This window comes from Vanessa cardui, chromosome 19 (assembly GCF_905220365.1).
Source record: "Vanessa cardui chromosome 19, ilVanCard2.1, whole genome shotgun sequence".
NCBI lineage: Eukaryota > Metazoa > Arthropoda > Insecta > Lepidoptera > Nymphalidae > Vanessa > Vanessa cardui.
The window spans coordinates 2,557,785-2,582,184 of NC_061141.1; the positions used below are offsets into that span (position 1 = coordinate 2,557,785).

Genomic DNA, 24,400 nt, shown 5'->3' on the forward strand with positions numbered 1-24,400 from the left:
TTTTGTTAAACCTGAAGCTGATACTCTTGACGATGTTTTGGCCCGTATGACTGCGCTAGATGGTTTTCCTTTTAGCGTATTTGTGACATCAAAAGATTTAAGATCGTTACTGTTAGCAAAAAGGTACTCAGACTTACCTAAATCTGCTTCAACAATCCGCAACAGAGTACTAGACTATAGTGTAAAGATAAAAAAACAAATAACAGCTGAACTATCTACATTGAAAAAAGAAGGACAACGATTTAGTCTAAGTTTTGACGAATGGACGTCTACGTCTAATAAGAGATATATGAATTTAAATATTCATTCAATAAACAAAAAGTGGAATTTGGGACTTATTCGAATTGATAAATCGCTGACCGCCGAAACTTGTGTTCATACTTTAAAAAAGCGGCTTTTGGATTTTCATATCTCATTAGATACAGATATTGTGGCAGATATTCTGTAAATGGTGGACTGCACCGTGCAGTCCACCATTTACAGAATACTAAATGAATATAAGAAAGAGCACAAAATAGACTTTCCTACAAAAGTAACAAAACCTTCGAGATCAACATTAGCAAATCTGGATGACTTTACGCTAACTGAGATCATAAGAAAAGTTCACGACTTTTACTACCGCGGTGAACTCCCGACGGTCGACATGATTGTTGAAGCGGTCAATTCTGATCCTGATTTTCCGTCACTATCGAGGGCCGCTATGTGTAGGATTTAAAAAAATATATTTTAAATACATTAAAAGATCAAGGCAAAGTGTGCTTCTCGATAGACCAGATTTGCAAATTTGGAGGTAGAGGTACTTGCTCAAAATGGAAGCATATCGGAGGGAAAACCGAAAAATCTATTACTTAGACGAAACTTGGGTTAATGAAGGTAAGTTGTCTTGTTATTTCATATAATAGATATAAATTATATTCCGTTTTTAAACGTTTAAATTTTTTTAGGACGCACTGCTAATTATATTTGGGTCGATAACGACATCGAGAACTCCCGTCGAGCCTATTTAAGTGGGCTCATAACAGGCCTTAAAAATTCTGTAAAAGGAAAACGAATAATAGTCGCTCATCATGGCGATTACCATGGAGCCATGGACGCCAATTATTTTGAAAAATGGTATATTATTCTCTGTATATCACTCTTACTCTCCTTGATGTTCATAATAATTTTATTAATAAATAATTTTATTAGTAATGGTATCTAATAATATGTTGTTTTTTCTATTAAGGTTCCTCGGTATACTTTAATTAACAAGTTAGAACCAGGGTCAGTCGTCGTAATGAACAATGCCCCATACCAATCACGCCAAGTGGAGCGACTGCCAAATATGTCTTGAAGGAAAGAAGACATACAAGCTTGGCTTACGAATAAAGGAATAGCTTTCGATCGAAGCGAAATAAAAGCTAAGCTTCTAAGCAAGATAGATAAAGAAATATTTAAAATAAAGTATATTGACTATATAGCCAATGCTAAAAACATAACAATTTGTCGTCTTACTCCATATCATTGCGAGCTCAACCCAATCGAATTAATTTGGGCTCAAGTTAAATTTTATATTGGCCGAAAAAATAAAACCTTTAAAATTCTAGAAGTTAGAAATCTGCTTCACGGGGCTAGGATTTTTCAGCTTTTTTTATAACATGGTTAATGTGTTTTTAATAGCATTTTGTTTATTGTAGTGATACCATTGATGCCCACGGCATACCAGCATGGCAGAAAAACATATGATAATACAGGAATAGCATCTACGTATTCTAACATTTCTACACAAAATGGTCCATATTTTAACGAAGGACGAAAACATATTTGGGATTTGAATATGAAACATTAAAAAATTATACACATTTTGTTGTTTTATTATTTATGCAATACAGTTTTTGTACATATAGATATACAAAACCTACAAAAAACCGCGGAGCGCATGTTTTTACAATATAAAATTACCACAAATTAAAACTTAAATTTAAACATTACTATCGAGCTTCTTCACCTACCAGTCTGATAATGACGTAAATAAATATCCGACATAGATTCTGTATTCGATTCACCAAGAAAAACGATGCTGTAAAAGCGAGTTCAAAAACTGACTCTTCAAAAGACGGAATTACAACGGAAAAATAAAGTTCTAAAAAAGTATGACGAATATTGTAAAGGTTTGAAAATGAATAACTTTGTGTCAGAACAACAATTTTAGGATCTCATCTTAAAAGCAGAACCAATCAAACTGTTTAACAGAATTGTTCAAATAAAAAAGTCTAAGAAGAATTATAGAAAGAAATATCCAGCTGCTCTTAGGAAATTTGCATTAACCAATTCATGGCCCATGACGCACCTAGCGCGTCATGAAAAAAACCTTTAGGGAGGCCAATGACGCGACAAGCGCGTCATTAGAAAATTGTACTAAATATATTTTTTATTCAATTTAAACCAAAAATCCTTTTATTTTACATAAAAAATAACACATTAGAGACAATAATATCAGTGGCCACTAGATTATTTTGGAAAGTTAAATTGTCAGGGGTCGTCAACCACATGGTATATTTTTTTATTCATCCATAATTATTCACACACTAAAATGTAAAAAATGTCTAATAAAATATATATCTAACGGTTACTCTCGCTTAAAAATTGAGAACGAGGTGCAGATATGTTGACTGTCTCCATCTTACTCTCTACTTTCATGGCATTACACAACACAAAAAAAATTCAAAAAAGAATTTGATAGGTATTTACGCATGAAATGAAATATTTTTGTCTCTAACAGTTGTAGTATAATTTATTACAATATTTAAACAAATAGGGTGACTTTATTTCTTTATCTTCACTTCACAAATTTATTGTGCCTACAACATTGGGAAGCGTGTGACTAGACGCGGTAAAGTATAAGTAAAGTAGACCTGCGAAAGTGTTCCTGCGCATGGCGATTTATCCTTTCTGAGATCACTTCTGTTGTGCCCTTGTCAGACATCAGACGTGCTCTCATTACTTTTGACCCTACCGACGACATTCGCTTGCGTGTACCTGGACTCCCGTGATTTTGCATTAGTGACATTGTGGCTTGTGATACTGGACTCCGATTTTACGTTTGTGTTACTGGGAAATCTATCGAATTTGAACCAATCTACTTGCCGTTCATCTGTGGTAAGTTTTTTGATATTAATTTCTTATTTTTTAATAACTAGACAGCAGTAGCGGTGGGTATTATATAGTTTTATTTTAAACAGTATTGTTAATAAATAATCCTTTATTTAATTTTTGAAGAACAAAGTTTAAATTGTGATAAATTATCAAACAAAACTAACGTTTTTTGTTAAGTTTTTTTTTACAAAATAACAAACTTACCAGAACATAAAAGCTCTACAAAATATAGTAGGTATAATGACTAGTAAACTAAAACAGGGAAACGTACAACGCAAGGTAAAAACAATGCTATTGTTGTATTTATTTGCGCCCGAGCAGCATCCCTTTATCGATAACGAGTTGCGCGGCATTGTTCTTAAACGTAATGACTCAGTCTGCACGTTAATACAAAAAAAAATGAAATAAAAAAAAAATAGGAACGTAAAGTTGAAACTATGTAACTTACACCTCGCATTTGATTTTTTTAGAACAATGGATCAACCGTCGACTTCTAGAGCAGAACATGAAATAGAAAATATTTTGAGGACAATGGAGTCTCCAAGAGATATACTTCCAGACGAGGAGAATCTATTTACGGACCAGGACTTATATGGCATACTGCTGGGAGAAACTTTGGAAGATGATTGGATAGATTTGGCTGAGGAAGAGGTAGTTACTACCGAAAATGAGCAACCAGTACTGCGAGACGCGGAAGTACTTCAAGAAGGAACCTGGACCATGGGTAATCCAGCTCTTGAAAATATAATTCCGTTTACTGGCAACCCTGGTCTTAAAAAAAATATGACCGGAACTGAACCAATTGATTTTTTTAATTTGTTATTCAACAATCATTTTTATGATCTTATAATAACGTGTACAAACGCAAATGGTGAAATCCTGAAATCCACGAGTACAGGGCATACACGATTCAAAAGGTCCAATATCTTTGCCAGAATTCCAGACCTTTATTGGCATTATTTTCCTAATGGGATTAATAAAATTAAATCGGCTCACTGATTACTGGAAAAAACATTATTTATTTGATTTTACATTAAAGAACTACATGTCAAGAAATAGATTCTTCATGATTTTAAGAGCGTTGAATGTTCAAAATATTCCAGGCAATGAAAGCATTAAAAAGGTATGCTCATTATTTGACATATTTAATAAAACATTAGAAGAAATATATTATCCTAGTAAAGAGTTGACTGTGGATGAATCTCTGATATTATGGACAGGTCGATTAAGATTTCGTCAATATATGAAAAATAAAGTTCACAAATATGGCATAAAATTATATATGTTAGCCGAAAATAACGGTATCTGCATGAAAATACATTTGTATGCTGGGGCTCAAGATAATGTAGTGGGTGGTCGTGATCACGTCAAAAAAGTATTACGTTTACTAACTCAAAACTATTTAAATGTTGGTCATTCTATATATGTAAACAATTTTTATGCAAGCGTTGATATGGCCAACGAATTATTAAATAATAACACATATTTAACCGGCACTTTAAGGCAAAATAAAAAAGGGAATCCCAAAGATTTAATTAATACAAAATTACAAAAAAATGAAGCATGTATTATGCATAACAATAAAAATGTAACAGTGACAAAATGGCTAGATAAGAGGGAGGTCTGTTTCGTGAGTTCTGAACAAAATAGTGAATACATACTTTCAAAAAATAAATACGGAAACGTTTCGTTTAAACCTAAAGTGCAGGTAAATTACAATAAATTTATGAGATCAGTGGACAAGCATGACCAAATGTTAAATTATTATTGTGCAGAACATAAAACGTTAAGGTGGTATAAAAAAGTAATTATCCACATCATGCAGATGCAATTATTAAATTCTTTTTTCCTTTATAATTTAAACAGAGAAAGGAAGACAACTTTATATGATTTTAGATTACGAATAATTGAATACCTGTTACCCAATAAATCAGAGAATATTCGACCGTCAGTTTCGGGTAGAATTCATTTGCCAGCACATTTACCCAAAAGAAATGGCAAAACAATGAGAAAACGGTGCAGGCTCTGCTTTAATGTCCACAAAAAAAGAGTCGATGTGTTGTTTGGCTGTCCTGACTGTCCAGATTTTCCTGGATTATGCCTGGAATGTTTTAGAGCATTTCACAAATACTAATCATTATTGATTTGAGAATTTAACGCTCTAACCACTGCACCATGGAGGTAGAATAATTGCTTATATATGATATACGAATTTCTTAATAATCAGGTACAATTAATGATCACTATGATTAATCAGTTCTAACATGTAAAACAATTAAAGTAAGTAATTATGTTGTTCCTATGAAACCAAATCCTTAATTACCTAATTAAAATAATCAGTCAAATAAGCAGTGTTTAATTACCAAAATGAACAATAGACATACGTGGGTACGATATTGTAATATGTTTTAATTTGTAATAAATCTTCAAAAACTTAAATATTTCTTTCATTTACCCCTGCTTATAACCTTATCTTACATACATACTCGTAATGTATTAATTAAATTATTTTTTTAATATTTCTATAATATTTTGCATAATAACATATCTTTGAGTAATGTTAAATCGAAGTAATTCATTGGACACAAATTGCCCAAAATATTTGCAGCCGTGAATATCCACGACTGTCATAGCCTTTACAACTTCCGTCTGCTTTTCTGTGCACGTTGCACTAACCTTCGTTGTATTCTTCCTAGTATCCCTTACATAATTTGTTCCACTATCAAATTCCCAGGATTGAGAGTTCTCCTCAAATAACTGGTCATCCTCGCACTGTGTCTCTTGTTCCGTTTCCGGAATATATTTTCGTTTTCTAATTTCTGAAAAAAAAAACATACCGGGAGGCCCATTTAGAACGGTCAATATGGAAAAGTCTAAAACTGTAAGACAAACGAAGATCTGACATTGATTTTCTAATAAATTAAATTGCATTCAAAGAATTTTGAAATGTCTCTTACCTACTAGAGCCGGGAATAAAACCTACCACTCTAAGCCGGAAATGTATAAAAATAATCACCTTGTATTTTTATGTCACCAATTTGATATAAAATACGAAGATTCTTTGATTTTCGAGCCAAATGTTTACAACTCATGCTGAAAATCTGTAACTTACCTTCCATTTCCTATTAGACACGTAGATAGTCACTTTAAAGCACACTAAACTAATTAATAAAACAAAACACACGGTAACAGGTCTCCTTTGTATTATTATACTTGTAACTACTTAAAATAGTATCAAAAACATTACCGGGGTCCAATGACGCACTAGGTGCGTCACCATTCAGGAGGGCCAATGACGCGACTCACGCGTCAATACATTTTATATGGGGCCCGGGCGAATAGATTTGAAAAATGTAGGTGGCAAGGAATCGGTTAACTTTAAATTTTTATTCCTCGGCAACAAATACGTAAGACGGGTATTCCATTCTGCTCTTCCTCATCCTCGTGTTTACGCTAAATGGTACCAAAATAGTTCGATGTTGCCAGGCTTTACAAAAAAAGCGTTTGACATATTAAAACAAAAAGTTCCTTGTCTGGGAAAAGACTTATCTGTGGCGTAGTTGTCGACGTAATGGCCCTGAGGCACCAAACACAAGGACAGGCAAAAGTACAGTAGGATTAGTCAATTTAGGTACTGGACCATCGGAAATCAAAGAAATTGCAACAGAAGCATATGTTTTCGTTTTAGTTTGCCTATGTGAAAATTGGAAAATTTTGCTCCATATTTCTTTGTTAAAGGGTTGTCATCAGATATTGCAGCTAATTAAATTATGGATTGCTTAAGGTTAAGTCACTCAGCTGGAGTTTAATAAAAATGCTTCAGAGACAAGACAGAACCAAAGACAATTATGAATTACATGTGTAACACGCCAGATGGTGCCTATAGCAATTAAAAATAAATTATTTTGATATAATTTCAACATCTCCACGTATCAAAATAATCTTATAACTGTAACACACATATTACATAAACAAAATATAGGTGCAATTAACATTCTTTACAAATCAACAAAATAAATTAACTTGAAATGATAGCAACATAACAATATCTAAACAATACTCTTAATGCCTAACATTTTAACAAAATCATTGTGTTTTATTTAACACATATAATGCCGTACTAACATATGACCTAACTGTTATTTTTTGTTTTTCAAAATTTATTCTCGGGATTGATACGAAGTCTAATAACAATATGTATTTTTAATTATTTATATACATTATTTATTTATTTTATAAATAAATAAATAACGGTGTCAACCACATGTGGCTGACGCGGCGCTACAGAAATAAAATATCCATTGGGGCCGCGTCAACCACATTGTCGGCCATCTTAAAATTAAAAAGCGAGCGAAATCTCGCTCTAGCTTTTTGCCGCCGCAACAGCGCCGGCGCCATTTTGATAGTGTCACATTATCGAATAGTGTTGCACCACCGGATCCACCTATACTTGACATTGATATCGATGAAACTGAATCAATACCACGGAATAGAAACAATCGTCAATGGCAGATATTATCCGACAGCGAAGAAGAATCGATTCCAGTATCGGCTGAATCAGGATCTACACATGTATGGTTTAATCCACTGGGTAAGCAAACAAGTGTTATTCCATATACTGAATGTCCTGGGCTCAAGCCATTTCGGTTGCGATCTAGCATGAGTGCAGCTAAGCCAGAAGATTTTTATTCATTACTAGTACCTAATGAAATATTTGGATATATAGCTGAAGAAACAAATCGTTTTGCTTCACAAATCTTGAACAAGATTTTCGCATTCTGTTTGACTGTGTTCCACACACAGTCAAACAGAATGCGAAAATGGGTGCCTACAGATTGCCATAAAATAAAGCGTTTCTTTGGCGTTTTGATTTGGATGGGCTTAGTAAAACTACCTCAACTGTCTATGTATTGGAGCACTAATAAATGTTTTGAGCAACCATTTGTTAAGTCCATTATAAGCCGAAATCGCTTTGAGGTCATTTTGAGAATGTTACATTTTGCTAATAATGAAATGAATGACAGTAAAAAAGACCGATTGTTCAAAGTTAGGCATTTGTTAGATATGCATAATGATAATTTTAAATTTCATTACACACCAAATGAAGAAGTCTGTGTCGACGAAAGCCTAATTCCATTTCGTGGGCGTGTTATATTTAGGCAGTACAACAAAAATAAGCGACACAAATATGGAATACATTTTTTTAAACTGTGCTCAGACCTAGGATACACTGTAAAAGTGCAAGTTTATGCCGGAAAAAACTATGATAATGTGAACACTACCCCAACTAATGTCGTCCTTTCTTTGTGTCACGATTATCTGAACAAAGGACATACAGTTTGTACAGACAACTGGTACACCAGCTTGGATCTAGCACGGAAGTTGCTAGCAGGGCACACACATCTCATAGGTACACTCAGAAAAAACAGGCGAGGTCTACCTCAAACGGTCGTTCAAGCCAACCTCAAAGCAGGCGAATTCTCAGCTTAAGAAAATGGTGTAGGAATTACAGTCATGAAATGGAAGGACAAACGAAATGTGCTGCTTCTGTCTACCAGCTTTAGATGGATCAGTAAGAAAGGAAAAGAAAAAATACAGCCAAAAATTGTGGTTGATTATAATCGTGCAAAATCAGCGGTTGATCTATCGGATCAAATGTCATCGTACACGACCCCTCTTCGCAAGACAATTAAATGGCCCAAAAGATTAGCGATGGAGCTATTACTGAATACATCTATCGTAAATTCGTATATACTGTATAAATTAACAACTAAAAAAAAGATTACAGTTGTTCAGTTTAGAACAGCATTGGTTGAGTACTTGGTGAGCTCAGGAATCTCAGAAATTGGTACCCCCGTTAGGCCTAGACGATTGAAGCACGAATTAAAAAAGAAGAAAGGGCTGGCTTCTGCCTGTCGTAAATATTGTTTCAGATGTTACAAAGAAAATTGTGCCCAATTTGGAAGAACGCATGCGAGAAACAAAACCAAAAGGGTAGTGACATACTGTGAAGATTGCCCAAATCAGCCGCATTATTGTATCAACTGTTTCAATTTAGACCACAGATATGTATAATTTGAATATATATTATATATTTTGATGTTGCATGTTCATTTGAATATCATTAAAAACAATTAAAATATTTTATATGTTCGCTTTATTATGTAAAAACCTCTTTTCTTTCTCATCACTAATTCCTTCTTGACATTCCCACTTCAAAGCTTAATATTTTTCAAAATGTTAGTAAAAGTTGTTATGCCATAAGTTAAGTTATAAATTATCAGGCCTCGTCAGCCATACGACATACAGTTTTATACGAAAAACGTGGACGACGACGCCTAAATTTCACTTTGAAAAGCGGTCTTTTCTGTCAGCCACATATGGCTGACAAGGCTTAGTTGGTTAGAAAAATGTCAACCATATGTGGCTGACGAGGCATTACATGTGTTAACTTAGGTCTTTTGTTAATAAGTCAGCTGACATTTCGGTAGTAGAAAGATGAACAAATTTTACTAGATTAGACTCAACAGGCACGGGCCGACGTGGCTGAGATGGCTTCCACCTCCCGCGTCCTTAACAAGACCATGGAGTGGTATAATTCCTCCTTTAAACACAAACCGACCGCACCCCGACTCCCCGACCGACCGAGCGGGAGATAACCTACGCTTCGGTCACGAAGACCCCAAAAAAAAACATCTAAACCACACCGTGATAGTATCCAGCACCGACCCCAATAACACCGGAGAAAAGGTGCTGGAGAATATCACAAAAGCCTAAGACTTCAAGAACACAGCATGCCACGCGTAAAGGGGGGTTTACACGAGTGACTAAGGCCGCACGATTTTTGGCGCTGGCGTAAATCGCCCATCTAAATGGTAAGCGCGCGAGCGACGCGGTTGGACTCCGCCCCATTGCGGGGCGACGTCCACCCGCGGACTCTGCGGCCAACCAGACGTCGCAGGCGCTTCACAACTAAAATTATTATAATAATTAATTTTTAGTACGCTCAAACTTCCGGGTCGTACTGCACGTCGCTCGTATGCTCGCTAGCCATACATACGTACCTATATCTGTTAACGTATAATAGTTAAGTACAACCTATTTTATATAATATATAAAATATATATATATGTAATATATATAATATATAACGTTGTAATAGTTGGTGAATTTAATAAAAACAATATTTCGCAAATATCGTGGTTTATATATTCTGCGTTAGTACTCCTTCTCAGTAGTGATACTAACACCAATAAACTGGTGACCCCGTAGAGCACGACGCTATTTCTCTTCTGCTTGAATCCTGAAAGTACCCTACACGATGACGACTGACGGAAAGAAAGATGGCGCCGAGGAAAAAGCGGAGTCATGCCGAGTTGGAGTACGTGAGTCACGCCACCGAGATGCAAGAACTTTATTTTAACCCTTAATCAAACCATGGGAGCATAGCTCCCACATCAGTTTTTATTTTTTTTACCAAACATGGCTTAAATACTCCCACATCCTGTCATAGTCTATAGAGCTTACAAAATTTCTGAACGAATTAAAAAAAAACAAAGTGTCAGACGGCCATTATCTTGTTGACAGTTGACATTAATTTTCCCGCGACGGTTTTTTTCGACCGTTTGGTGTTCAGTGCAACAATATATTTATTTCTTTGAGAACAAGGAAAGGTAAGTCGTGCAATTTTTTTACCATTTATAGTTTTTGAGCGTAACTAAGCATTTACATATAAAAATCATTGATCAGTAGTCAATTCAAGCGACACTCGGCTTACAAACTACGTGGGAGTTATACTCCCATTACCCGATTCGGTCAGCCAATTTTATGCAAGGCCTCAACAAAATTTGACTCATTTGATTATTTTTCTTTTACAGAGAGTATAAATGTCTCGAAAAAAATCACTACGTGATGACGAAATTGCGAAGGAGTTGCAAGCGTTGGTATCTTCCGAAGATGAAGAAGAAATAGACAATTTTAGTTTCGGTGAAACAAGTATATCTATAGACGTGAACTCCGCTTTAGATAGAATTCAAAGTATCTCTTATGAAGAGCTTTTGGAGACCCTGGAATCTTCAGTAGAATCTCATAGCCAATTTCAGACAAATTTGGTTGAAGTTCAACATGCTCCTCCTTCACCTCAACCACCATCTAGTAATAATGTGCAGATGAATGATATAGAGATAAATGATGTTCTGTTTGAGTCTCAAATAGCAACTTCAATACCTGAGGAAAATGACAAATATTATAGTGAATTATTCCAGGTTTATAGTGGATTGCAGAACAAAGTCTGCCAATGGTCAAGTAAAGTTGTGAACTTTAGAGATAAAGGCGTTTTTGAGAAGGATCTAAAATCCCTCATAACCAATAAATTATTTTACGAAGATGTTTCCTGATAAGTTGTTAGACCTATTAGTTGAAAATACCAATAAATACGCTTGTTACAAAAAATTTAAATTCTGGAAGGAATGTAAAAAAAGAAGAAATAAATGCTTTTCTTGGCATATTTATACTTATGGGTCTATGGGATTGAATCCTTTGAAAGATTTTGAACTATATTGGTCCACTGATACATTTTACAATAACCCAGAAATAAGCTGCATCATGCCACTAAAGCGATTCAAAAAGATTTTGGAAAACTTTCATGTTAGTGACATAAGCAAAGAGCTGCCCCGGGATCACCCAAACTATGATAAATTGGGAAAACTTAGACCTGCTATATCTATTGTGAACCAAAGTTTCCAAACATTTGCTGAGAATTCTAATCACCAATCAATTGATGAGAGCATTGTGAAATTCAAAGGCCGGGATGTAAAAAAGCAGTATATGCCTATGAAACCTATCAAACGTGTATATAAAATTTGGTGCAGGTGTGACTCGAAAAGTGGATATTTATATCAGTTTGATATTTATACAGGTAGCTCTAGTTTTTTTACATTCTAAATTATTAGGAGTTCCATAGTACTTCATGTTTATATTGAACTTTATATTCTATTTCAGGAAAGGATAAATCAGGAGCTCCAAGTGAAGAAGGACTGGGTTAAAAAGTGGTTGTAAAACTGACTAGAGATGTACCTCCTGGCACATTAGTCATATTTGATAACTTTTTTACAAGTATAGCCCTAATGGAGGTTTAATATGAACGAGATATTTATTGCATTGGTACTGTAAGATTGTCCAGAAAAGGAATGCCAGAGGAATATTTTCCAAAAAAGCCTAATGACAATGCTGAAATGAAAGCTAAAAAAAAAAGAACTTTCAAAACTGGCTCCAGGTGAATTCACATTTCGATATGATAGCCCTGTGGGGTGTATCAAATGGCATGATACAAAAGATGTGCATGTTTTGGAAACAGCAGTCATTCCATCAGAAGTGTCTATTATTCAAAGAAGACAAAAAATGGCACATTTAAAATTTGTTTTGTCCAACTGCAATTGTTACATATACTCAGCACATGGGTGGAGTCGATAAATTAGATCACTATAGAAGTTCATTTCCAATTGGCAGAAAATCAAGAAAAACCTGGCTTCGCTTGTTTTGGTTTATATTTGAAACTTGCCTCATAAATTCTTATATACTATATTGTCAAGATAAGGATAGAGATAATATACACAGTAATTTTAGACTTCGTTTGGCAAGAGCTCTGATAAATGGGTTGGTTGGTGGTGGTTTTATATTTTCATATTTCAGTTTACAATGATTTATTTACAGAGTTTTTTGTTTCAGATATAAAGAAAGAAAGCACGCCGTTGCCAACTTTGTAAAAAAGAAGAATGGACTCAATGTTCCTGACGAAATCAGACTTTCAAGACCTGGAGAGCATTATGGCAAAAAAGGGAGTTACAGGAGGTGCAGACACTGTAGCACAAGAGCAAAGAGGTCAGGACCTATTTTGAGTGCAAAATATGTGAGGTGCCTTTATGCTTTGTCCCATGTTGGGAGCAATTTCATAAAATAAATTGATTCGAACGTCGTAAGCAGCCTGGTTTTATTTTACCCTAAATATATATAGCCCTTTGGGAAAAGTAATACAGATTCATAATAAAATTATTATTTTTTTCCTTTTGAAAATTATGTAGTCTTAGTAGGTAGGTAGTCATGGTAGAATAGCTCTCACATTTAAAAAAAATAAAAAAAAACTAAAGTAAAAAAAATATATATTTATTTCTAATTATTTGTGACATTATGATAATCATGGCCCAGTCCGCTTGCACCCATTTTTTTATACCAATTCAAGATGCCTGATTAAGGGTTAAAAGGAATGTAAATAATGCCAGTACATCGAACGAGGGTCATATTCAGGATGTAATGTCAACACCCTGGACTTCGAAGAATGTGGTATAAGAGACTAAACAAAAGGAGACAATAGAGTAATTAAGAAACAATAGAGCATTTGCATATTTTCGCAGAGTCCCACCACCATCTACAGCTACCTATAAAAAGCCACACATTTGGAAGTAAATTCATTCATCCACTTGACACAAGTATAGGGTCGGCAACTAAGTGATTGCCGATTTCAAACAAGAAGGAAAATTTGAAATTTTTCCATAAAACGAGTTTTTGATATATCCAAACATTTTTAATGTATGTGTGCGATACATTGAGTTTCTGTACAATATCACGACGTGTTGTGCAATCTGAATCGATAATGGCCCTGATATGGGTACCATCGACTTCGACTGGGCAGCCAGATCATTAAGCATTTTCCGATGAAATATCACCAGAACGAATTCTGGCAAACCAATTTCGACACTGCCTTTCTTTCAAGGCTCCATTTCCGTATACGGCATATAACTTCTTTTGTGCTTGCGAGGCGTTCTTGCCTTTTCAGAAGTAATACAATAAAATGTTTGAAGTGCACGTCCTGTTCTTCTATTTTTTAATTGGGATAAAAACAAAACTAAGGCACTAATCGATATATATTTTACTAAATTAAAGTGAGAAGTCTAAACAATTAGAAAAAAATATAGGTTAGGTGCTTTGACCACTTTCACAAAACAATAAAAGCCTAAAGTCCACCTATCCACAAAATCGGCAATCACTTAGTTGCCAACCCATTAGTATAGTTTTAGTTTAAGTTAATTTTTGTTAAATATTTAATAAAAATTATATTTTTTTAAAAAGTTAAAAGCCCACGTGTGGGGCTCAGCTACGTAGAAACTTCGCCAAATTAATTATTATAAAACGCGATCATCAAGAGTCGAGATGGCCCAGTGGTTAGAACGCGTGCATCTTAACCGATGATTGCGGTTTCAAACCCAGGCAAGCACCACTGTTTCATGTGCTTAATTTGTCTTTATAATTCATCTCGTGCTCAGCGGTGAAGGAAAACATCGTGAGGAAACCTGCATGTGACAAATTTCATAGAAATTCTGCCACATGTACATTCCACTAACCCGCATTGGAACAGCGTGGTGGAATATGTTCCAAACCTTCTCCTCAAAGGGAGAGGAGGCCTTTAGCCCAGCAGTGGGAATTTACAGGCTGTTGTTGTTGTTCCGATCATAAAAATCCCGTTTATTGAGGTGGACCAAGTTTCACGGAGTAGTTTAATACTGTAAGCCATAAGTAATAAACTTATTAACGATGAAATAATTCTATCAATGATTCGGCAATGGCTTGCAACTCAGTCTGTAAGTAAATATAAACTCTCCTAATAGTGGCGTCAATGAAGCCTTTGCTTCGAAAGTCCTCAAGAACAGCTCCGATTTTGATGTTTTTTTTTTTTTAAATTTTGTTTTTTTATATTATTTAAAATCAGAAACCTCTTAGAGCGGGGACGGAACTATTTATATTGTTTAAACAATATCAACGATATTTATATAAAAAATTAAGTTTGGTTTCTATTTTTTTGTATAAAAATCTCCATCTCAGTATTCATTTACTTTTTGGAGTAACTGCACGCTCCGTCAAGTTTAAAGTATTGATTTTTTTACTCACAGTGAATTATTTATAATAAAAATAATTTTTATCGGAGTGAATATTGTGTATCAGCATAATGGAGAAGGTATTTATTTATAAGTTAATAAATATAATTGTCAACAGTATGTTAGATATTTACGTGATAATTATGGCACTAATGTTAAAGTTGTATTTGATGCATATAGTAATGATGGAAATAAAGTGTCTGAGAGAAATCGTAGATACATCGGCAATACTTCCATTGATTATTTATTTGACGAAGACACGCCTTTAAACACAACGAAAGAGAAACTTTTAGGTAATAGCAAAAATAAAAATAGATTTATTAATCTTCTCTGCAGAAAACTAGGCGAAAATAATATTGAGTGGAGTCAAGGCGAAAGTGATGCTGATCGATTAATTGTGCAATCTGCTATAGATTGTTCTTCTCTTAAAGTAGTTGTTGTAGCTGAAGATATTGATGTGTTAGTTTTATTAATGGTTTTAGCACCTGATGCACAATGTATGGTGCTAAAACTACCAAATGCTTAAATGAACTGCGATATAAACGTTTCATAGCATTAGCTTCAAAAAATAAAAGCATACAACTTAATTCCTTACCTCCGACAGAAGATGCAGCAAAACAACATATTAAAAGAGTCTACTTACAAGTTCAGCAATGGAAAAATAATTCATCGATACCACCTGAAGAATGGGGTTGGCGAAGAGAGAATTATTTAAAACCAATCAAAATGACACAACCAGCAGCACCTGACAACGTTTTAAAATTAATATTTTGCTCTTGCAAAACAGGATGCGGTTCAGCGTGTGGCTGCAGAACAAGTGGTCTTCATTGCTCACCAGCCTGCATAGTTTGCAGTGGAAATGACTGCAGTAACCACCCACAACTTGAAGAAGATGAAGAAGTCTCCGAAATGCAAAATGATAATGAAAATTAAATGGACTTTTTTTGTATTTAACATAATGAATTTTCTATGGTCAATAAAAAATTTATATATTGGTTCACAAATTAATTCCATGTCATTACTACACAGAACAAACTTATAGATAATTGTTTATAACATTCATTAATATATTTACAAGTTTTTAATGGATATTGTATAGTAGAATTTTTTTTTGTGCATAAATATCGTTGATATTGTTTAAACAATATAAATAGTTCCGTCCCCGCTCTAAGAGGTTTCTGATTTTGAACAATATAAAAAAAACAAAATTAAAAAAAAAAAACATCAAAATCGGAGCTGTTCTTGAGGACTTCCGAAGATTGCCTGTTTTATGTATTCATTGACTCCACTATAAGTAATTAGCTACTTTAACTTAATGTTTGTATTTTAAATCTACCTTGGTAGAATTAAAGGCTCACATTTAGATTAGAAAGCCACGAAAATCTGTTTCGAATGTTTACTGTTCGAAAGATTATATTAAACTTATTAACTTAATGAACGTCATCAAAATATTCACTATAAAGTACTTGAATTTGGTTTATAACAGTGGAATTTTTTCATATTGTTTCAGGTACTCATGAGCAATGTATTGCTTTCGCTGAGCAGCGAGGCTTACTGCCAACTTCCAAAATGTGTACATACCACAAGCAACCTATGAAATTGCACTCAATTTACAAAAACCACGAGTCATGGTCACGTGGGCAAGTTTACTTGCCGAAAAGGCAAATGCCGAACCGAATCCTACAGTAGGTCATTGGGAACATGGTTCAAAAACTCAAGGTTGCCACTACCTTTGATATTTCAACTCACATATTTATTTAGTGAGAACTATACTTACGAATTGGCACGAAAGGAGACAAAACATTGGAGAGAAACTGTAGTGTCTCAGGCTATGATTGCTGACTGGTACAGCTACTGCCGATAAGCAATCGTAGTATATTATTTGGAAAATGAAGAAAGTCTTCAGAAAATTGGAGGCCCAGGCAAAATTGTTCAGGTGGACGAGTCCAAATTTGGAAGTAGAAAATATAACAGAGGACGCAATGTAGAAGGACATTGGGTTCTGGGCCTCATTGAAGACGGAAGCGATGATCTTCGCTTAGAAGTATGCCCCGAAAATGAGCGAAATGCCGATGTTTTAGTGGGGAAAATTAAGAAACGTGTTCAGGAAAGCACCACAATACATACTGATATTTGGAAAGGCTATGATTGCCTTCCTGAACATGGCTACATACATAAAAAAGTAAACCATAGTGACCCCGTCAATAAATTTGTAGCACCAGACGGGGTCCATACACAGAGAATAGAGAGTCACTGGAGAGTAATGAAAAGATTGTATGCAAAAGAAAATTACAAAGGAAATTTTACGGAATGGTTGATAGAGGTGATGTGGAGGCGAAAAATTAAAATTAACCATTTAGATCAATTTGAAGAATTAATAAAATGTATAAAATATATCTATAAATAAAAATTTATACTTATAACACTCTTTTATTTTAATGGTATGTAGATCATCCAAATTAGTGACAGAACCGAATTAGTCAACCCCGACCCTGCATGATATGTATGCCTAGTATGCCCTACCCCTAGAGTGTATATAAAAGTCCGGAGGCGCGGAGGGAGAGCAGCCCCCGCCCGTCGTAACAGACTGCAGGCACCATGCGAGGCGAAGCGGCTGAGGCTGGTCGCCGCAGGCGGCCAAAAACCGAAGCTGCGTAGGCGAGTTTCAATCGCAACAGCAGTGGTCAGCAATCGAGCAAAGCCTCGACATCGTAGTCGAAAACGATTGCGAACAAGTCGATATTGGCCTCGGCGAAGCATCTTCGGACGAACGAAGATTCCGCCTAAGAAGAGGAAGTGATGCCGCCGAAGAAGAAAAAGACTCAGAGGGAAGCAGCGGTGATGAGTTCGGACAGCGAGGAAGACAACTCAGAGAACTTAATCGATATGCTAGACGCAGCTATAGGCATGTATCCACTAAGAACAAATGGAATGGATTAAATGGTCAAAAATTTTATTTCTGTGTTTAGTTTCAGAAATATAAATTAATTCAATGAAATATTATAAGATTGTTTATAATTTTACGAAACAAAATATGTAAATTTAGGCATTAAGTCACGTAACATTGAACACCAATCAGGAAGCGTTACGTCATCCCGTGCCAAACACCATTGTTGTTATGAGCATCAGAGTTATTGTTTCACGGTTTAATCTTTTGTCGTCAGTTTTATTTAATTAGCCAAACCATTATTTTGAAAAAGAACATGGAATCTCGATTCACGAAAGGAAACAGCAATAACTTGCCCAGGATTGACGTTGTTATGCTTGGCAAGTTTTTCGCATCAAACAGCGACTTCTGCTCATCGGAATTTCGCAATGTTAAAACTTCGATGTAAGTATACAATAGTGAAATATAATCATTATAAGATAAATCTTCAATCTTTCAATAATGTTATCTATAAAGCGTTATTTATTGATTGGTATAATAATTACAGTATTGACATATTTTAAGGTTAGAAATACAAAGCAAAATATACAAAAATGATACTTTTACACGTTAACTACTACTTTAGTCTTTACTTTTACTTCCAGCTTGTCTAGTTGTAAAACATAATAGAATAATAAATCAGCTGCTTCTCATAACGTATAGATCGTAAGATCCAACCCCAGGAATCCTATTTTGGTTGGATGGATGTATGGATGTTTGCTACTCTTTCACGCAAAAACTACTGAAGGGATTTGGATGAAACTTGGTATACATATAGTATATATCCTGGAAGAACACATAGGATAGTTTTAATCCCGAAAAACCAACGGGAACGGGAATTATCGCGGGTGAAACCGCGGGCGTCAGCTAGTTATAAAATATTTTGGAAACCATGTCAAAGGCAATAATACTAGCCAGCCACTCTCAAACTTTAGTCAAATATTACAACTGTTTTTCACTGTAAATGTTAAAAAATGGGATTATTGTACCTACATACTTATATTAATATATTTCATTTCAGGTCCTCACGAGATTCATATGGAGACGATGCTGTGAGCTATGTACAAGTGAAACGAGAGGGTAAACTGTGTACAGTGAAGTGCAAAATATGCCCGGAGCATAAAATTCATGCAAAATTATATAACTGTACACTTATTTTAGATGAAGAAGAAGAAAATGTTCTCTCTGTGAGGTGCGAAGACTGTGTAGCTTCCCAGGGGGGATGTAAACATGCAATTGCATTTCTTATGTGGATTCATCGCAGAAGTGAAGAACCTTCCTGCACTTCTATCGAGTGTTACTGGAAAAAGTCAAAACTTTCCAGGGTTGGTAGTAGCCTTAAATACATTACGGCCAAAGAACTTTCAAAGGGTAATCCTGTATTTCCAGGGAATTCATCTGCTCTCAAGAAGTTTTTACAAGAAGCTAAGAAGAGAAAAGTTGCAGATTGTGAGCTTTTGAAATATCAACCCACACATTGTGTGAGTGATGTAGAAGCTATTTCAATGCACCAACTTGCATATAGTCATAAAAAGAAAGATGTGGAAGATTTTTTGGGAAAATACAGATAGCAGAGTCTGTAATACAGAAAATAGAGGAATTAACTAGGGAGCAATCAAAAAGTGCTCTTTGGTTCGAATTAAGATATGGTCGAATAACTGCTTCTAAAGCATTTGAAGTAAGCAGATGCAAAACAAGTGATGGAACACTTATAGCTGTCATACTTGGTGGCAAAATACCCGACACGCAATCTATGAAGCGTGGCCGCAGTTTAGAAGATGATGTGAGGAAAACTGTGATAGAGAAATTAAGAAAACCAATTTATAAATGTGGTCTCTTATTGAGCTCTAAATACCCAATGATTGCAGGTTCCCCAGATGGAATTTTTGAAGATGGCATTATAGAAATCAAATGTCCTCTTAATGAAAAGACTTACAAAAACTATGTCAAGAATGGAACATGAACAAGCCACAGAAAAATACAACGCACAAATGCAAATTCAAATGTACGTACTATCACAAAAGAAATATTGTTATTATTGTATAGCTGACCCTGACTATCCAAATAATAAAAAAGTGAATATAATAAAGGTATCATTCAACCTTACTTATGTTGAAGATTTAATTAATAAGTTAATAAACTTTTGGAAAATAAACATATACCCTTTATTAAATCAAAGTGTAGAGTAAGTAAATGTGCTTATATGAAAAGGAGTGTTTATTTAAATAAAAAACTTTTTATTGAATTATAAACTAGTTTTATTTTATCAAAGAATCTTGCAAATTAACAAGCGCACATGCTATGAAAATTATGTCATCTAGTATTTTAATAAATTTAAAATTAACCCATTCATGTGGCTTGAGCATATAAAATTCACGTAAGCGCCTAATTACTCTTTCTACGTGAATTCTAAGGCTTGCAATCTGTTTTGTAACTCTTGCTTGGTTCTTTGTCATTTTTACCCCTGTTTCTACACTAGGAGGTCTTACCAGAGTTACATTAGCTTTCTGTAGAAATTTCTCTACATGTTTAAATCCCCTATCTGCCATTACTATCATGCCACTTTTTAATGTTTTTATAAAATCACACGATTCAACTATACATGTGTCAGTTGTTCTCCCTCCAAATCCAGGAGAAATATAATTTATGAGTCCATTTGGTGTGCATGATATCAAATACTTAATTGTATTTGCCTTTTTATACTCTGACCATGTCATGGCCTGGTTTATGGCCTTCGACGGTTTTTGCACCTCTATCTCAAGGCAATCTATGATACAACCGACATTATTGTATCTGTGTCTAAAAGCCATTGGTAAAGTCCTTTTTATCATATCTTTATCAAGTTCCACAATAAAAGGACGCATCAAACTAGCAATTAGAGGTATGTTTTTTAATATTCGTCTGCCAGCTGATTAAATGTAACATCTAATCTTATCTTGTTTAAACATAATAATAAATGATGTTTTGGAATTTTTAGCTCATCTTTTAAAATATCAATTAAGTAATAACAGTTACTGGGAATACCAAGATACAAGCGTGGCTTTTTTTCAATTTTTTTAATTGTGTACTCCAACATCATATCAGCTTGACTTTTTCTTTCTTCTGCAATCAATTCACTATCTGAAGATGACTTCACTTGCAAAGAATGTACGGATGATGAACAACTAGAGGATGGCTCGCATGGTGTATATAAGGAAACGTCACTATCTGAGTGCACTTCCTCAATCAACATTTTTTTTTTTAATTTTGTTCAGGTTTGAGCCAGAAGGATATAATTTTTTAATGGTCTCATCTTTAAATGGGGATGTAAAACTCGATGTTACTGATGGCTTCAAGGGTGACAATGCCTGGCTTACTGTTTTAATTCGGGTCTGACTTGCTTTGCTCCTGAACTTGTGTGTGATAGTATGTACTTGAACTGATTTGTCCACTTTCTGTTCACATAAAGGTTCAGGCTCATTCTGTCTGGTTGTATGAAAATCTGAAAAATAAATAAAAGTAATTAGTTTCATAATCATTACTGAGAAATTATTGTAATGACAAATGAATGCAATATGTAATCAATCATACTTAAATCCTCACAGAGGGTGAATCAGACTATCAATATGAACAGCTCTTCCTATAGGACCAATGCTGAAATTTGGCATTCCCATAAACCTTGCCGATGGGCCTAGCTCTTGTATTAAAATGTAAAACAAATAATTGAGTTCTCAGCATTGGTCCCATAGGAAAAGTTGTTCATATTGATGGTCTGAGTCACCCTGAGAGTTTCTTAGCATAGTTGATTACACATTGCATATTTAAACATACCTGAGCTTGTATGTGGAATATCTTTAAGACTTTGCGAACAAGTTTGTTCTGGATTTTCCAGACGCTCCATATTTTTTTTTGTATTCTCTTCAAGACACTCTGCTATTATCTCCATTCTCTTTTTTTAAACATAAATCGTCGTTCTGTGCTGCTACATGTCCGTTTCCTTCTGTCTTCCTGACATTCAAATTTACTTGGGGTACATCCTGATTTCAATAGTACTTTTGATACTTTTCCCATGATATGATACTCAGTATAATTGAGCATATCATTAGGTAACTACAAAAAAACAAGAAATGGTGCTTATTGTGTACAATAAATAATGTGGGACAACAGAACTCCATGAAAAACCTTTACTAAGATCTAACCTCAAACCATATTTACAAAAATTATGTAAAAAAAATAAATATCTTTTTCTATAATTACGTGTTCGCTGGATTGCATTTGATTTAATACTTACATCGAAATGGTCTTCACAAAAGTACATTCTTGAAATTGATGATAAACAATTTGCATCATTTCGCCTTGCAAGATTTAGTCACTTTTTCCTTACTTCTGCGTTGCTTGGGACAAATATAAATAATTTGTTTGGCGTTTTAATGCTTGTGCTTTCACACTGGGGCACCATACAGTACTTATAATACGACGCATCCATTTTTTATCACGAAATATCAACAATCGCCATACACAAACAGCTGTGTTTTGCACGGGATGACGTCACACTGACGCCATGACAGTTTTGAGCATTTTCGGTGGAAAATAAATGTCATTTTTATAAATGCAAAATACAAATTGAAAATCGATATATTTTTAAAAAATCATATTTTTTCCATGTATAATGGATACTCACAACAAAACCTTCGAGATCAATACTAGCAAATCTGGATGACTTTACGCTAACTGAGATCTTAAGAAAAGTTTACGACTTTTACTACCGCGGTGAACTCCCGACGGTCGACATGATTGTTGAAGCGGTCAATTCTGATCCCGATTTTCCGTCACTATCGAGGACCACTATGTGTAGGATTTAAAAAAAATCAATTTTAAATACATTAAAAGATCAGGGCGAAGTGTGCTCCTCGATTAACCAGATTTGCAAATTTGGAGGTAGAGGTATTTGCTCAAAATGGAAGCATATCGGCGGGAAAACCGAATAATCTATTACTTAGACGAAAGTGTGGTTAATGAAGGTGAGTTGGTGGTGAGTCTTGTTATTTCATATAATAGATATAAATTATATTCCGTTTTTAAACGTTTAAATTTTTTTAGGACACACTGCTAATTATATTTGGGTCGACAACGACATCGAGAACTCCCGTCGAGCCTATTTAAGTGGGCTCACAACAGGCCTCAAAAATCCTGTAAAAGGAAAACAAATCATAGTCGCTCATATGGGGAGCGACGACGGGTTTTTTCGGTGACAGTGAACTCATTTTTGAGTCTAAAAAGCAAGAAGGCGATTACCATGGAGACATGGACGCCAATAATTTTGAAAAATGGTATTATTCTCTGTATATCACTCTTACTCTTCTTGATGTTCATAATAATTTTATTAATAAATAATTTTTTTAGTAATAGTATCTAATAATATGTTTTTTTTTTTTTCTATCAGATTAGTTGTGAGCTTCGTATGACGTGTGTCGTAACTCTAAGAAGTGGCCGCTGGCAATATTTTATGCCATGTCCATAATGATGGCAATTAATGGACTTATTGACTTTACGACGCCGTTATTGGAAAAATCTAGGCCTTGCTCTTGTGATCACTTGAAATTCCGCTGGAATGTTCAAAGTTTGCCACGAGAACTTCGTAAAAAAATTTGCCAATTTTCAGAGGAATCTACAGAGGAGCCCTCAGCAAAAAAAACAAATGCTCGTAAGAGGTGTCAAGAGTGTCTTGCAAGCAAAGGTCGCATAACTAAACGCGTGTGTGAAAGATGCAACAAGCATATTTACCCTCAACATATAGTGCCTTTCTGTGCTAATTGTATCGGTAATAATGAGCCTGACTAATTTATTTTTCATTCTATTATCTTAGAAGATATAAAATGGCTTATATTTACTGGTTAGTATTTTTTTTTTAATTTAATTTTGATATGGAAAGCAAAATTTGTTGATTTTTGGTGAATAGTTTTCAAAACCTTGTTCCTATTAATAAAAGTTTTTATTTTCACGATGTTTATGGTTGTACAATTTAAGGTATAAGTCGTGTTATGCTATATACTTACTTAATGAACGTCATCAAAATATTCACTATAAAGTACTTGAATTTGGTTTATAACAGTGGAATTTTTTCATATTGTTTCAGGTACTCATGAGCAATGTATTGCTTTCGCTGAGTAGCGAGGCTTACTGCCAACTTCCAAAATGTGTACATATCACAAGCAACCTATGAAATTGCGTGAAACCACGAGTCATGGTCACGTGGGCAAGTTTACTTGCCGAAAAGGAAAATGCCGTACCAAATCCTACAGTAGGTCATTGGGAACATGGTTCGAAAACTCAAGGTTGCCACTACCTTGTATATTCCAATTAACATAATTATTTAGTGAGAATTACACTTATGAATTGGCACGAGAGGAGACAAAACATTGGAAAGAAACTG

At 34.7% G+C, this 24,400-nt stretch overlaps 1 protein-coding gene and 1 pseudogene across 1 annotated transcript; one reads left to right on the plus strand and one right to left on the minus strand.

Moving 5' to 3' along the window:
- The first annotated feature begins 18,104 nt into the window (after positions 1-18,104).
- On the plus strand, positions 18,105-19,559 carry LOC124538099. The gene is made up of 3 exons (XM_047115102.1): positions 18,105-18,393; positions 19,010-19,068; positions 19,150-19,559. The coding sequence occupies exons 1-3, from the start codon at positions 18,266-18,268 to the stop codon at positions 19,557-19,559; spliced, it is 597 nt and encodes a 198-aa protein (XP_046971058.1). The 5' UTR covers positions 18,105-18,265.
- Positions 19,560-20,213: 654 nt separating this feature from the next.
- LOC124538072 lies at positions 20,214-22,347 on the minus strand (annotated as a pseudogene).
- Positions 22,348-24,400: the final 2,053 nt, after the last annotated feature.

Bases quoted from the DNA above. Each gene is read 5' to 3' on its own strand.
- LOC124538099 (XM_047115102.1), top strand. From the start codon at position 18,266: ATGGAATCTCGATTCACGAAAGGAAACAGCAATAACTTGCCCAGGATT. The intron at 18,394-19,009 runs GTAAGTATACAA...ATTTCATTTCAG, and splicing joins CGCAATGTTAAAACTTCGAT to GTCCTCACGAGATTCATATG. The intron at 19,069-19,149 runs GTAAACTGTGTA...CACTTATTTTAG, and splicing joins TGTACAAGTGAAACGAGAGG to ATGAAGAAGAAGAAAATGTT.